Genomic DNA, 13,642 nt, shown 5'->3' with positions numbered 1-13,642 from the left:
AATTGAGATTTCTGAGTCATTTCTGGTTCACTTTATTCTCAACTCACTCCCTCAAGATTATGGACCTTTTAAGATTTCTTATAACACACATAAGGAAAAATGGTCAATTAATGAACTACTCTTAACCTTATGTGTGCAAGAGGAAGGGAGGTTGAATCAAGAGAGAATGGAAAGTGCCCATACAGTGACTGCTGGAAAGAAATTTGACAAGAAGGGGAAAGGAAAAGGCAAAACGCCTCTTAATCAGGTTAATAAGAACGCTATCAAGTGTTTTTTCTGCAAGAAGAAAGGACACATGAAGAAAGCTTGCCCCAAATATATGAAATGGCATGAAAAGAAAGGTAATCTTATCTCTCTTGTGTGTTACGAATCTAATATGGTTCATGTTTCTCATAACACTTGGTGGATTGACTCTGGTTCTACAAGCCATATCTCCAATACCATGCAGGGCTTCCTAAACCATAGGAAACTGATGGAAAGTGAACGAGCCATCTATTCAGGAAACAAGATGCCTTCACGTGTTGAAGCTGTCGGGACCTATAGACTTGCTCTTAATTCTGGCTTTGTTCTAGACCTTGATAAAACCTTTTACATTCCATCCTTTTCTAGAAACCTTGTTTCAGTTTCAAGACTTTTACCTTTTGGTTTTGGTTTTAATTTTCTTGGGACAATTTTTCACTTGTTAAAAGATTCTGTTATTGTCGGTGATGGAATCTTAGATGATGGTATGTTTAAACTTCATTTAAACCCCACTTTTGATTTTAACCTTATGACTATGCATGGTAATATTAGTGTTAAGAGAAGTGCCTTAAATGAGCAATCCTCCATGTTGTGGCACAAGAGATTAGGTCGTATCTCCATTGAGAGAATTAAGAGGTTAGTAAATGATGGAGCACTTGAGGCTCTTGACTTTACTGATTTTGGTACTTGTGTGGACTGCATTAAGGGAAAGCAAACCAATAAGACCAAGAAAGGTGCAAGGAGGAGTTCAGATATTTTAGAAATCGTACACACTGACATTTGTGGCCCATTTTCAGAAGTGTGCTTAAATGGTCAGAGATATTTCATCTCCTTTTATTGATGATTATTCACGATACATGTATCTTTACTTGCTTTATGATAAGGGTGAAGCATTGGATACTTTTAAAGTATATAAAGCAAAAGTAGAGAAACAATTAAAGAAACCAATCAAAATCGTGAGATCAGATAGAGGTGGAGAATATTATGGTCGATACACGGGATCAGGGCAAAAACCAGGTCCCTTTGCCAGGTTTCTTGAAGAAAATGGTATTGTTACTCAATATACAATGCTAGGCTCACCATATCAGAATGGCGTAGCTGAAAGACGAAACCGAACATTAATGGACATGGTTCGGAGTATGATTAGCAACTCCAATCTCCCATTATCCTTGTGGAGTGAAGCCTTAAAAACTGCTGTATATGTATTAAATAGAGTTCCAACTAAGGCTGTTCCTAAAACTCCTTTTGAGTTATGGAAAGGTTGGAAGCCTAGTTTAAGACATATACGAGAATGGGGTTGTTCCGCTGAAGTTAAGGTATACAATCCACAAGAGAATAAGTTAGACCCAAGGGCAGTCAGTGGGTTTTTCATTGGCTATGCAGAAAGGTCTAAGGGATATAGATTTTATTGTCCATCCCATGCTTTTAAAATTGTAGAAGCCAAGAATGCTAGGTTTATAGAGAATGATGGGATTAATGGGAGATCAAAGTTCAAAAACTACTCATGATACTTCAGATTATTTGGTTGTAGTTCAACAATTTCCACAACCAGCTACTGAAGAGCCTCATCATGAAGAGAATGTTCCTGAAGATCTAGCTATTCAGCAACCTCCTCAAGAGGATGTTGATATAGCATTAAGGAGATCCACAAGGACAAAGAAACCAGCAATTCCTTCTGATTATGTGGTGTATCTACAAGAATCTGATGTTAATATTGGTGCTGAAGATGACCCTACCTCATTTTTTCAAGCTATGTGTAGTAGTAAATCGATTTTATGGTACAATGCCATGAAGGATGAGATGAATTCTATGACTAATAACTAAGTTTGGGATCTTGTTGAATTACCTAAAGAAGCAAAAGCTATTGGTTGTAAATGGGTTTTCAAAACCAAAAGAGATTCTTTAGGCAATATTGAAAGATATAAAGCAAGACTTGTAGCCAAAGGATTCACTCAACAAGAAGGAATTGATTATCATGACACCCTTTCTCCAGTTTCTAAGAAGGATTCTTTTAGGATAATCATGGCATTAGTAGCCCATTTTGACATGGAGCTACTTCAAATGGATGTGAAAACAGCGTTCCTCAATGGAGATTTAGAGGAAGAGGTTTATATGAGACAACCTGAAGGGTTCATCTCAGAGGGAAATGATCACTTGGTCTGTAAACTCAAGAAATCTATTTATGGATTAAAACAGGCTTCTCGACAATGGTATTTAAAATTCTATAATGTAATTTCTTCATTTGGTTTCATGGAGAACATTATGGATCAATGTATTTACCATAAGATCAGTGGGAGCAAAATTATCTTTTTAGTCCTATATGTAGATGATATTTTACTTGCATCAAGTGATTTGGGCGTGCTTCATGATGTTAAACGATTTCTCTCACAACAGTTTGACATGAAAGATATGGGTTAAGCTTCTTATGTCATTGGCATAAAAATTCAAAGAGATAGATCCTAAGGCATTTTAGGACTATCTCAAGAAACCTATATCAATAAGGTACTAGAGAGATTTCGTATGAAGGATTGTTCACCTAGTGTGGCACCTATTGTCAAAGGTGACAAATTCAGTCTGAAACAATGCCCAGAGAATAAGTTGCAAAGGGAACAGATGACTAACATTCCTTACGCTTCAATAGTTGGAAGCTTAATGTATGCTCAGGTCTGTACAAGACCTGACATTGCATATGTAGTAGGGATGTTAGGAAGATACCAGAGTAATCCAGGTTTGGATCACTGGAGAGCTGCAAAGAAAGCATTGCGATATCTTCAAAGGACAAAAGACTATATGCTTACGTATAGAAGATCTGATCAATTGGAAGTGATTGGGTATTCAGACTCTGATTTTGCTGGCTGTTCTGACACTAGAAAGTCAACTTCGGGATATGTCTTCTTACTAGCAGAAGGAGCCATTTCTTGGAGAAGTGCAAAACAATCACTTATTGCTACTTCAACTACAGAGGCAGAGTTTGTATCTTGTTTTGAAGCGACGACACAGACTATTTGGCTGAGGAGTTTTATTTCTGGACTAGAGATTGTTGATTCTATTTCTAGACCACTGAAGATTTATTATGATAATTCTGCTGTAGTGTTTTTAGCTAAGAATAACAAAAGTGGAAGTCGAAGCAAGCATATCGACATTAAGTACTTAGCTATTAGGGAACATGTTAATTCACAAAAGGTGGTTATACAACACATCAACACCAAAGTGATGATTGCAGATCCTTTGACGAAAGGATTGCCACCAAGTTTGTATAAAGAACATGTAGTGCGTATGGGACTCACTTCAGTTATATGATCATATTAATGTAATTGAGATACCCTTTTATTGCAATTTATTAAATTTACTCCAAAGGTTTTCAAAATATGTCATCTCTGATAGTTTGTATACATTTTGTTTGGAGAATGACAATATAGATATTTGAATTCAGTGAGGACCCTAAATGAGCGTTTGGAAGCTCATTTATAAAGCATATACCACATAAAGAATTCTTTCCAGGAGAAAATTACATTGTGATACATGGAAGACAATACTTTATTTTAAAGGACTTGTCGCCATGATTCATGTTTTCAACTTCTGGTTTGAGTATATGGTTAATTTTGTTTAAAGAGAGATATTGTGAGTTATAATTAGATGACCAAATGGGAGAATGTTAGACACGTTTTCAAAAACATTTATAATGTGGCCATCTAATTTATTTTAATTATTAGTTTTCTAATTCAAATTGATATTTATCTTTATTTAGTTTACTTTTAAAACGTTGGGTTTTGGTTTAAAATTTGAATAAAGATAAAACACCTCTTCCTAATATCTCTCATACACGTTACGGGTGGTTTACTAAAATCAAGGGGATAACGGCTCATAACTTCCTCTTTTATTTAAACTTGTCATCTTGATGGGAGATGACTTACGGTCACGTTTTTTCAAGAAAAAATATTGAGGGTCCCTGGTCTAACAACAGAGCCTGTGTATACCATCTACTCTCAGGAATTAAGTGTTGGATAGACTAGAAAATTCTGAGTACAAAGCATCGCTTGTTTTTGTTGGTTTTGTTTGCATTCCAATAGAAAGGTTGTGTACAATTGAATCTGATAACTATGGCAGGAGGTAAGTTTTCTAACTTGCGCATGATGAATATAGTCTTTTACTATATTCTTTTTCTAAGTTTTTATTTTTTTTACAATTCTAGAGAACTAATTTACCACTTCAACATTAATTTACTTATTTTTTATTTAATTTACTTGCCCTCTGTGTGGTTTATAAAATTTTTATTTTATTTCACACTTTATGTCAATTTATAAGTTTTATGTTATTGTTCTAAGTTTTTTATTTTTTTTACAATTCTGAAGACAATTTTATCACTCCAACATTAATTTACTTCTTTTTTATTCAATTTATTAGTCCTTTTTGTGATTTACAAAATTTTTGTTTCATTTCAAACTTAATGTGAATTTACAAGTTTTATATCATTGTTCTAAGTTTTTGAATTTTTTTTTACAATTTTGAAGGCCAATTTACTACTCTAACATTAATATCCATTTTTCCTTCAATTTAATAGTCTCCTTTGTGGTTTATAATTTTTTTTTCACACTTAATATCAATTTACAAGTTTAATGTTATTTTTCCAAGTTTTTGATTTTTTTACAATTCTGAAAACTAATTTATTCCAGCATTAATTTACCCTTTCTTCCCTCAATTTACTACTCCTATGAGTGGTTTACAAAATTTTTATTTTATTTTACACTTAATGTCAATTTACAAGTTTTATGTTCATTTTCTAAGTTTTTGATTTTTTTTTATAATTCTGAAGAACAATTTATCACTCCAACACTAATTTACCCCTTTTTCATTCAATTTACTAGTCTTATATGTGGTTTACAAAATTTTTATTTCATTCCATACTTAATGTCAATTTGCAAGTGTTATGTTGATTTTCTAATTTTTTTTATTTTTATTTTTTACAATTCTAAAGATCAATTTACTACTCCAACATTAATTTGTCTTTTTTTTTTTTCCCTTCAATTCACTAATTCTATGTATGGTTTACAAAGTTTGTGTCATTTCATAGTTAATATTAGTTTACAAGTTTTATGTATTTTTTTTCTAACTTTTTGATTTTTTTATAATTTTGAAGACTAATTTACGACTCCAACATTAATTTATCCATTTTAAGAATGCCAATGCGGTAGAGGAGAATCAGTGGACTGGAACTTGCCTTCTCTTCCCCTCAACATGATTAAGGGCAGAAGCAACAACTTTTGATCAACACCTGGTCCCCCGCTTCAAGCACTGTCACAATCTCGTCAAAAATTTTTTCTCTCTCAATTTTCTCAGAAGACAAACAAAAAACCACAACCAAAACAGACGCACACTACCTAAAAATTATAAAAACGCAACTTAAAAAAAACTTTAAGGTTAAAAAAAAAAGTCTTACGAACCCGAATTCGTAGCCTCTTGAATCGTCGATGCTGAGTCGTTATCGTCGACCTGAAACCGCTTCACGAACATGAACCCAGCTCGGTCTTCCTCAGCGACGTTGTTGTATAGCTTTTTCTTGTCGGATTAGATGCTATATTGTGGTCGATTTCGAAGTGGTTGATCGATTTTAAACAAACTTTAAAACATAAATCCGCTTCTTTTTCACTTCAAGCAGATTTCAAAGTGGTGATTGACAGGAAAAGAGGACCGATCAAGGAAAACACAACCTGGCAAATCCAATCGCTTCGAAAATATAAGATCTGGCGTGTAGCAGCTTCTTAGGTTCAATTCCGTCACCTTCGAATTATAACCATACTATGATTCTATTTTGCCTTTTTTAGATTCTGTTTAAAAAATATATATAATTTTTTAAATTTTAACCGGTTAAAGAAAAAATATCCAAATTTTTTTATTATATTATAATATTGTGTGTCACTGATTTAATCTAATGGTACACAATAACTAGTTAACTACGGCTTGATATCATAATTTTTATTACAATATTATACAATTTTCCTTTTTTGATTCATCTATACCTAAAAGTATTTTAATATCAAAATGGTATGTTCGTTGCAATCAAAATGTGTTCATTTTATCGTGACTTCGCATAGGCTTACTCACAAGTCTCATTATCATTATCAAAAGTGATGACCACTTAATAAATAAGGAGAAGAAAACAGTTATATATATGCATGACTGCAATAAATTATTGCTTCTTTAAAGTTGGTAGTTGATTTAAATTATATTTATTTTACACAACTACAACATTTTTTTTGGCTAAAGTTCCTCATTTTCTAAGTTCTATATAGCTGCACACCATGTCATAAACAAACTCACAATTAATATCTCAGATTATTCAACAAAATCCAGCGACATCAAGATTTCATCTAACCATTTTGGCATCATTAATTTCTCTAACTCCAATTTTTGTTTTTTATCATCTTCAAGAGTCAAATATTGTTGAGGAAAAGACAACTTTTAAAACTCTTATTAAAGTTTTAATTCCAACTAATGTCGTCATTGCAAATAGGAGGGATATGCTATTACTGCTTTTTTTTTTATGAGGTGATGAACGCTAATAATTAATAGCATCTATCATTCACATTTTTTTTTTCATTTTTCATTTTGGATAATATTCTACTCCCACTTGCTCAAATTTCCTCGTTTTTTTGTCCTTTCCTATTTATATATAAACAATTTCATTATTTGTAAACGTGCATCAGACCAACTACAATCTTTTTCTGATTTGTAAACATTACCATCACCATTTGCATTCACTTCATGAGCAACCCATTAGGTCTCCACTCTCCAAATCTCAACTGCAACCTCTTTGAATTTTGAAATATTTTTTTTTTAATTTTTTCCCTTGATATATATTTTGAACTTTGCCAGTGGTAACGGTGCCTTAACTGTGGCATCTAGCACTATTATTATTCTTATTGTTCTTCAAGTTGTCCATTAGGGTATATGGATTAGCACAAGTACCTTGTTACTTCATTTTTGGAGCTTCATTATACGACAATGGCAATAACAATTTCCTTCCAACTTCAGCCAGGGCCAATTAATTACCTGCCATATGGGATCGACTTTCCGACAGGGCGCACGGGAAGATTTTCGAATGGGCAAAACATGGTAGATATATTAGGTCTTCTCTTCTTATTTCTACAGGCACAATTCCATGGGGTTCGTGAACTTAATTAGGTTCTTATATATTCTTGAAGTTTAAGCAAAATAAGTTAGTTTGGGATCCTAAATGATCATTAACTTAATTTTGTCAAAATTTAGTTTGATCCAATTGTTTGTATGTATCCCATTAATTATTTTCCCATCTATAATTATTTTCTTTCTATTGTATTAACTTTGGGTAAAATTTGATTGAAATTTGTTCATGCAGCTGACCTTTTGGGGTTTGATAATCCCATCCCATCTTTTGCAACCGCGAGTGGCCTTGACATTCTCAAAGGTGTAAATTATGCATCTGGAAGTTCTGGAATTCGTGATGAAACTGGACAACATCTAGTAAATAAAACATTCATATCCCTTTCACGTTAATTATATAAATTTATATTGCATTATTTGAGGGCCCCATTACTATAATTACATGATGTATGAAATGGTTAAAACCCTCTTGTTCCTCGCATTTCAAAATTCATCAAAATACCCTTACCGTTAAAAAGATTTTCTTAACTTTTGATTTTTTTTTTTTTGGTACCTTTTTATTATTTTACGTGTAAATTTTTAATCGTAAGTTTGATTTTAAGTGGTTAAATAGTAAAAGACAAAAATAGATTGAAAGTTAACCGAATCCTTTTAGCGGCGGGAGGCCGTTTGATCATTTTTCCATTATTCATATGTCTATCATAATTATAATGCTTGGTTCCAGATTATAACTTTTTTTTCTTTTTAAATCTAAAACTGAATTTCCTTCAAATATATATTTTACAGGGTGCTCGAATTAATATGAACAATCAGTTACTAAATCATCAATATATAGAGTCTGGCATTGTGAACATGTCAGGAGATAAAGAATCAGGTGCAAAATACTTGTGCAAAAGCATTTATACGGTTGGAATTACTTGTTGCAATTACATTAGCAATTACTTGTTGCCTCAACTTTACCCCACAAGTCGCCTACATACACCTGACCAATATGCCCGAGTCCTCACTCAGCAATATTCTCAACAATTAAAGGTCTTTATCTCTTCTTGAATCTCATTTTTTATTCTTCTTCTTCAACCACAAAAAAGTAAAGTTTCCTTTAGTTCCTAGAGCTTTAGCTTATTATCCAGTTAGGTCTTTTATTTTTATAAAACTAACCAAGGCATTGTTTTTATATATGTATATATTAAAATCTACTTAATTATTTTCTAATTTTCGCTAATTGCATGCCGGTTTTATTTAAATTTTAAGTTGGGTCAAACAGAAATACTATTTAATTTACTTTTGAAAAGTAAAACCCAACGGTAATGGAAGTAACTGGAGGGATGCTTGGATAATTTTTAAAGTACATGGACTATTTAATTTATAAGTAACCTTAAGCTCTAGGGACTAGAGGGATTTACCCAAAAAAATAAAATAAGGATCAAGATCCTTTATTGACTAGGAGAGTATTTGAATTCTTTTTTAACTTTTTTTCCCCTAATTTTCTATTACTAGACTTTGTATAATTATGGAGCGAGGAAGGTAGTCCTATTCGGATTAGCTCCCCTTGGTTGTACACTACCAAACATCGCTATTGATGGCACCAATAATGGTTCTTCGTGCGTAGACTTCATAAACAGAGCAGTCAGTCCAATTATTTAATACAAGGCTTAAAACTCTAGTGGATGATCTCCATAACGATCTCCAGGATGCCGAATTTATCTTCATCAACATTTACGAAATAATGTCTTCTATCTCAACAGGTATAAAATTAAATAATTTTCTCGTCAAATATATATTTGAGTTATGTAAGGTTTCTCAACATTTATTTTGAGTCTTAATTTAAATCCCAATTGTTGTGATAGCTGTAACTATCAACCAGGTTAGCTACTAAATACATTCAGGCTGGAGAGGGCTTTCATCAGGGTGGGCTTGCCAGGTGAGGTGGTTAGACTTAACTAGGTGAGATGTTGTAGATAAGCTGTCACATTAGTTAAGACTCAAATGTTGGGATCCTTCACCTTAAATTGATACATTTTTTAAAATTAGTAATCCCTCTAGAATTTTGAGGCGAGTAGCGCTTGAACCCTAAACTTCTTGTGCGTAATTTTCGTTTAAGGATTTAGGGTTAGTGACAGGCCATGCTGTGAAGTTATTGCGCGGAATAATGCAAATTTAGTATGTATTCCATTTCGTATTCCTTGTGAAAACAGAGATGAGTATCTATGGTGGGATGGAACACATCCAACTGAGGCTGGAAATTTGATGGTAGCAAGAAGATCATATAGTTCACAATTTCCTTCTGATACTTACACAATTGATATGCATGGCCAAGCTCAGCTTTAGAGGCTTACAAGATTTGACCAACAGAAAATTCCAGCCAATAGCTAGTTACGGAATTTCAATAGTAGCAAAAAATCTAGTTAATGTAGAATATATAGCAGCATTATTGTAAATAAATTGTGGAATATGATCTTTGAAATTTGTGCAATTAATTTAAATGTGTTTGACATGTTGAGCAAATTGAAAGCCTATATTAAAAAGTTGCAACCCTCATGAAAGGTTGATATTTTAATGAAATTAAAAACTTTTCAAATTACTATATAAAAATATTCGCATTTATTATGTACAAAAAAACAAAACAAAACCTTAAGAAAAGAAAAGGTTATATCCTAATAAACTGTTCTTATGTAAATGCCCCATCATTCTCCTAATTAGCAACAAAAATTAGTTCTTCTCTTTTAGAGTCAACAATCGTAAACAGAAAGCCAACCTAAAAAATAAATTTTCAGGTAATTTAACAGAAAAACGGTTCAAATTTCAGTTTCTAGCTCAGCTGACCACCATAATGGAAATGTTTGTTTTAAGAATGTCGACCGAACGAGGATAATATTGTTAAGTGAAAAGAAAACAAAAATACTACAAGCCAGAGGGAAATGCCAATAATAGAGATCATGCATGTTTCACACAATTTCCTATATAAATAACATTTCTATATTTTCTATCATCATCATAATCTACAATCTTTGAATTGTCCAAGTTCTTTTCTTTTATTTGAAAAAAAAATCCAATTTATTTCTTCTTTTGCTATCAATGCCGATGGGGCTTAAAGTATGTCATTTAGTGCTATCATTGATTTTGATGGACTTGTCAAAATGGGTAAATGGAGCAGAGCAGGTGCCATGTTACTTCATTTTTGGTGATTCATTATGGGATAATGGCAATAACAATGCTCTTTCAACGAAGGCTAAAGCCAATTACCCTCCTTATGGGATTGATTTTCCTGAAGGCGCAACTGGAAGATTTACAAATGGTCGAAACATGGGAGATATTTTAGGTATATGCCTACCTTATTCTTCTTTTAAATATTATAATTTAAGTCAGCCAATGATATATTTTATTTGCAGTTTTATGGTTTGCGAATTTCAAAATCTTTTTCTTCAATTTTGCAGCTCAACTTCTAGGGTTTGAGAATTTCATTCCGTCTTTTGCGCATGCTAGTAATGCAAAAGATCAGGAAATTCTCAGAGGTGTAAATTATGCATCTGGAGGAGCTGGAATTCGCAATGAAACTACTCGAAACAACCTAGTAATTTTTCAAACACTAACAGCAGCATTGAGGAAAAAAAACTGCCAGACTAATCATATTATGCACAAAGAATTATTAAAAGACATTTAAAATAACAAAAAAAATTGTTATTTTTCTTTCGAGTACTATTTGTATAATTGATGAATTAAAATCATTATCTTTTAGTGAGAAAATGACTACACATATATGGTTTAGTGACATGGTCATAAAGGACCTTTTTGTTTTTTTTTTGGGGAAAAAAATGGTTACACTTCTTTCTTTTGGGTACAAACCTTACCTTGGGGTTATGTGAAAAAAAGTGAATATCAGGTTATCATCTTATAAATTGACCATATTTAAATTATCCTTCTTATTTTTGAAAACCTTAAGTTACTCCATTTTTGTTCAAAGATAGATAAGGAAAAAATGGGGTAGGTTGATGAATTTTTTTTCTTCTTTACAAAAATAAGAGGTAAATTGAGGTTTTTAAAGTGAGGGATTGATTTAAAAATAATCGAATCATGAGGGGATAATTTAAAATTAACCCTATGAAAAAAGAAGGTCCATGTATCATAAAATAAATTGCGATTATTTTGCCAAAACATATAAAAAAACCATTGAAACGATCTTATTATTAATTTTGCTAAACTAAATTTTCTTTTTATCTGATCTTATTTTAATTAATGCATTTTGTTGATATATTTATTTTACAGGGACCCGTAATTAGCATGGACATGCAGCTACAAAATCACCAAAATACAGCCTCTCGCATTGCAAAAATATTAGGAAATAGTGAAGAATCAGCTGCAAAACACCTAAGCAAATGCATATACTCAGTTGGAATTGGCAACAACGATTACATTAACAATTACCTATTGCCTCAGTTTTACCCAACGAATAGTTCTTATACGCCTGATCAATATGCCACCGTTCTAATTCAGCAATATTCTCTTCAATTAAAGGTTTCTATTTCGAATTCTCTCTCTCTTTCTCTTAAACAAAAAAGATTAATTTTCATATATTTCTTCAACTTTTGATATGGGAAACTCTTTTTTATTGGAAAAAAAATGGATGCTTTTCTTTGCTCACAGTTATTCAATAATACTAGAGATAGTATTTGAGGCTCAATTAAAATGATAGCTTATTAGTAACTGTGGCATCATATTTACCAGTTGGGTTGCTTATAATATTTAATATTTTTCGGTTCTAGACATTACGAAAATAGCATTAAATGCTAATTGTTTTTAGCTCTTTTACATTTTTATCCTTGAGGATAAAAATTGACATGACATTTTCTTGTGCGCTACCATTTTAAATCATTTAAAAGGTCAAACTTACCCTGAGATATATTCCTTCACTAATGTTCTAACACTCGTGGTGAAATGAAGTATTAGTAAATTTGAAGTATTATAAATATATAAAAACACCCATGTGGTTAATAAAGAAACTTATAAGAGACGAAACTATCATTCTCCTTTGTCATTTTAGAAATTGTACTTCAAATTTTGTGGTAAGCAAATAACAAATCTTAGTATTTCTTCTTCATTTTATCTTCTCAATTAACTTCTTCTTCTTCTTCTTTTTCTATGGTACTAGACTTTGTACAACTTTGGAGCAAGGAAGGTAGCTCTATTTGGATTAGGTCTTATCGGTTGTACACCCGGCTGTATTGCCATGTATGGCAACGGTACTTCATGCGTAGAGTACATAAACAATGAAGTCCAGATGTTTAACACCAAGCTCGTATCACTAGTTGATGAACTGAACAACAATTTCCAGGATACCAAATTCATCTATGTGAACACTTCCAGCGTATCATCTAGTGTTCCAGCAACTGGTACGGAAACTAACCGTTAGACGCATTTTCGTAATTTTATTTTTTAGGGAGAATGACACGTTGGTCCGTTTTAAATATCGCTTTTACCACTGAGATTCTTATTAACAAATTTATAATTACTTGGAGGGTAAAGACGACCTTTTCACATTCAACTTACTTATATAAGACCCGTACGAATTTGAACTAGTTTATTTGTTTGCTAAAAGGTCGCATCTATCCTTCAACAGTGGATTTATTTATCTATTTGTTTGCGATGGTTTTACGCTAGGGATGAAATATCAGGGGCCAAGGTGTCATTTTCCTAAAACATGAATATATATGATCTCTAATAGACGATTCATTTTTGGAATTTCAGTGATCAACACCTCTCCCTGCTGTGAAGTAGGGAATTTAACAGCAAATAACGGCGTTTTAACGTGCATTCCATCGGGGACTGCATGCCCTAACAGAGCTGAGCATATCATGTGGGATGCAGCACATCCGACTGAGGCTGCCTATGTAATGATGGCTGAAAGATCATACAAGGCTCAACTTCCTTCTGATACTTACCCGATTGATATTCATCACCTCGCTCAGCTTAATTTAACTAACTAATTAATATAAAAAATAATTAATTAATTATAGTTAAATAGAGAATCTCTATCAAAATGTACCATTTCTTTTAATTTGTTAATTTGTTGTACTCAAATTGCTTTTGTTATAGTGAAACTTCAGCGGAAATTTATTACTTCTTCAAAGTGCCTTTCCTTTGATTTCGGTTAATTGCTTGCTCGTTTAATAGGCTTCGGTGACAATAAAACGTCATTTTGGGGGTTTTAATTTTATGTTCTAGTTAATAACAAATAAAAAAATTCAATGAAACTTGACATATCTTT

General features: G+C 32.4%; 1 protein-coding gene and 1 pseudogene across 1 annotated transcript; both read left to right on the top strand.

Annotated features, from left to right (window-relative positions):
- The first annotated feature begins 887 nt into the window (after positions 1–887).
- Positions 888–9,708, top strand: LOC18045328 (annotated as a pseudogene).
- A 753-nt stretch (positions 9,709–10,461) lies between these two features.
- Positions 10,462–13,361, top strand: LOC18045327 (GDSL esterase/lipase At1g29660). The gene is made up of 5 exons (XM_006436301.2): positions 10,462–10,699; positions 10,815–10,951; positions 11,644–11,892; positions 12,527–12,767; positions 13,123–13,361. Exons 1-5 carry the CDS (start codon positions 10,462–10,464, stop codon positions 13,359–13,361), a joined length of 1,104 nt encoding a protein of 367 aa, XP_006436364.2.
- Positions 13,362–13,642: the final 281 nt, after the last annotated feature.

This window comes from Citrus clementina, unplaced genomic scaffold (assembly GCF_000493195.1).
Source record: "Citrus clementina cultivar Clemenules unplaced genomic scaffold, Citrus_clementina_v1.0 scaffold_4, whole genome shotgun sequence".
Lineage (NCBI taxonomy): Eukaryota > Viridiplantae > Streptophyta > Magnoliopsida > Sapindales > Rutaceae > Citrus > Citrus x clementina.
Note: the sequence above shows the minus strand (reverse complement) of the source record. Positions and strands in the feature narration are given on the sequence as shown.

Coding starts and splice junctions, on each gene's coding strand:
- LOC18045327 (XM_006436301.2), top strand. CDS start 10,462: ATGGGGCTTAAAGTATGTCATTTAGTGCTATCATTGATTTTGATGGAC. Junction 10,952..11,643: donor AAACTACTCGAAACAACCTA/GTAATTTTTCAA, acceptor TTTATTTTACAG/GGACCCGTAATTAGCATGGA. Junction 11,893..12,526: donor AATATTCTCTTCAATTAAAG/GTTTCTATTTCG, acceptor CTATGGTACTAG/ACTTTGTACAACTTTGGAGC.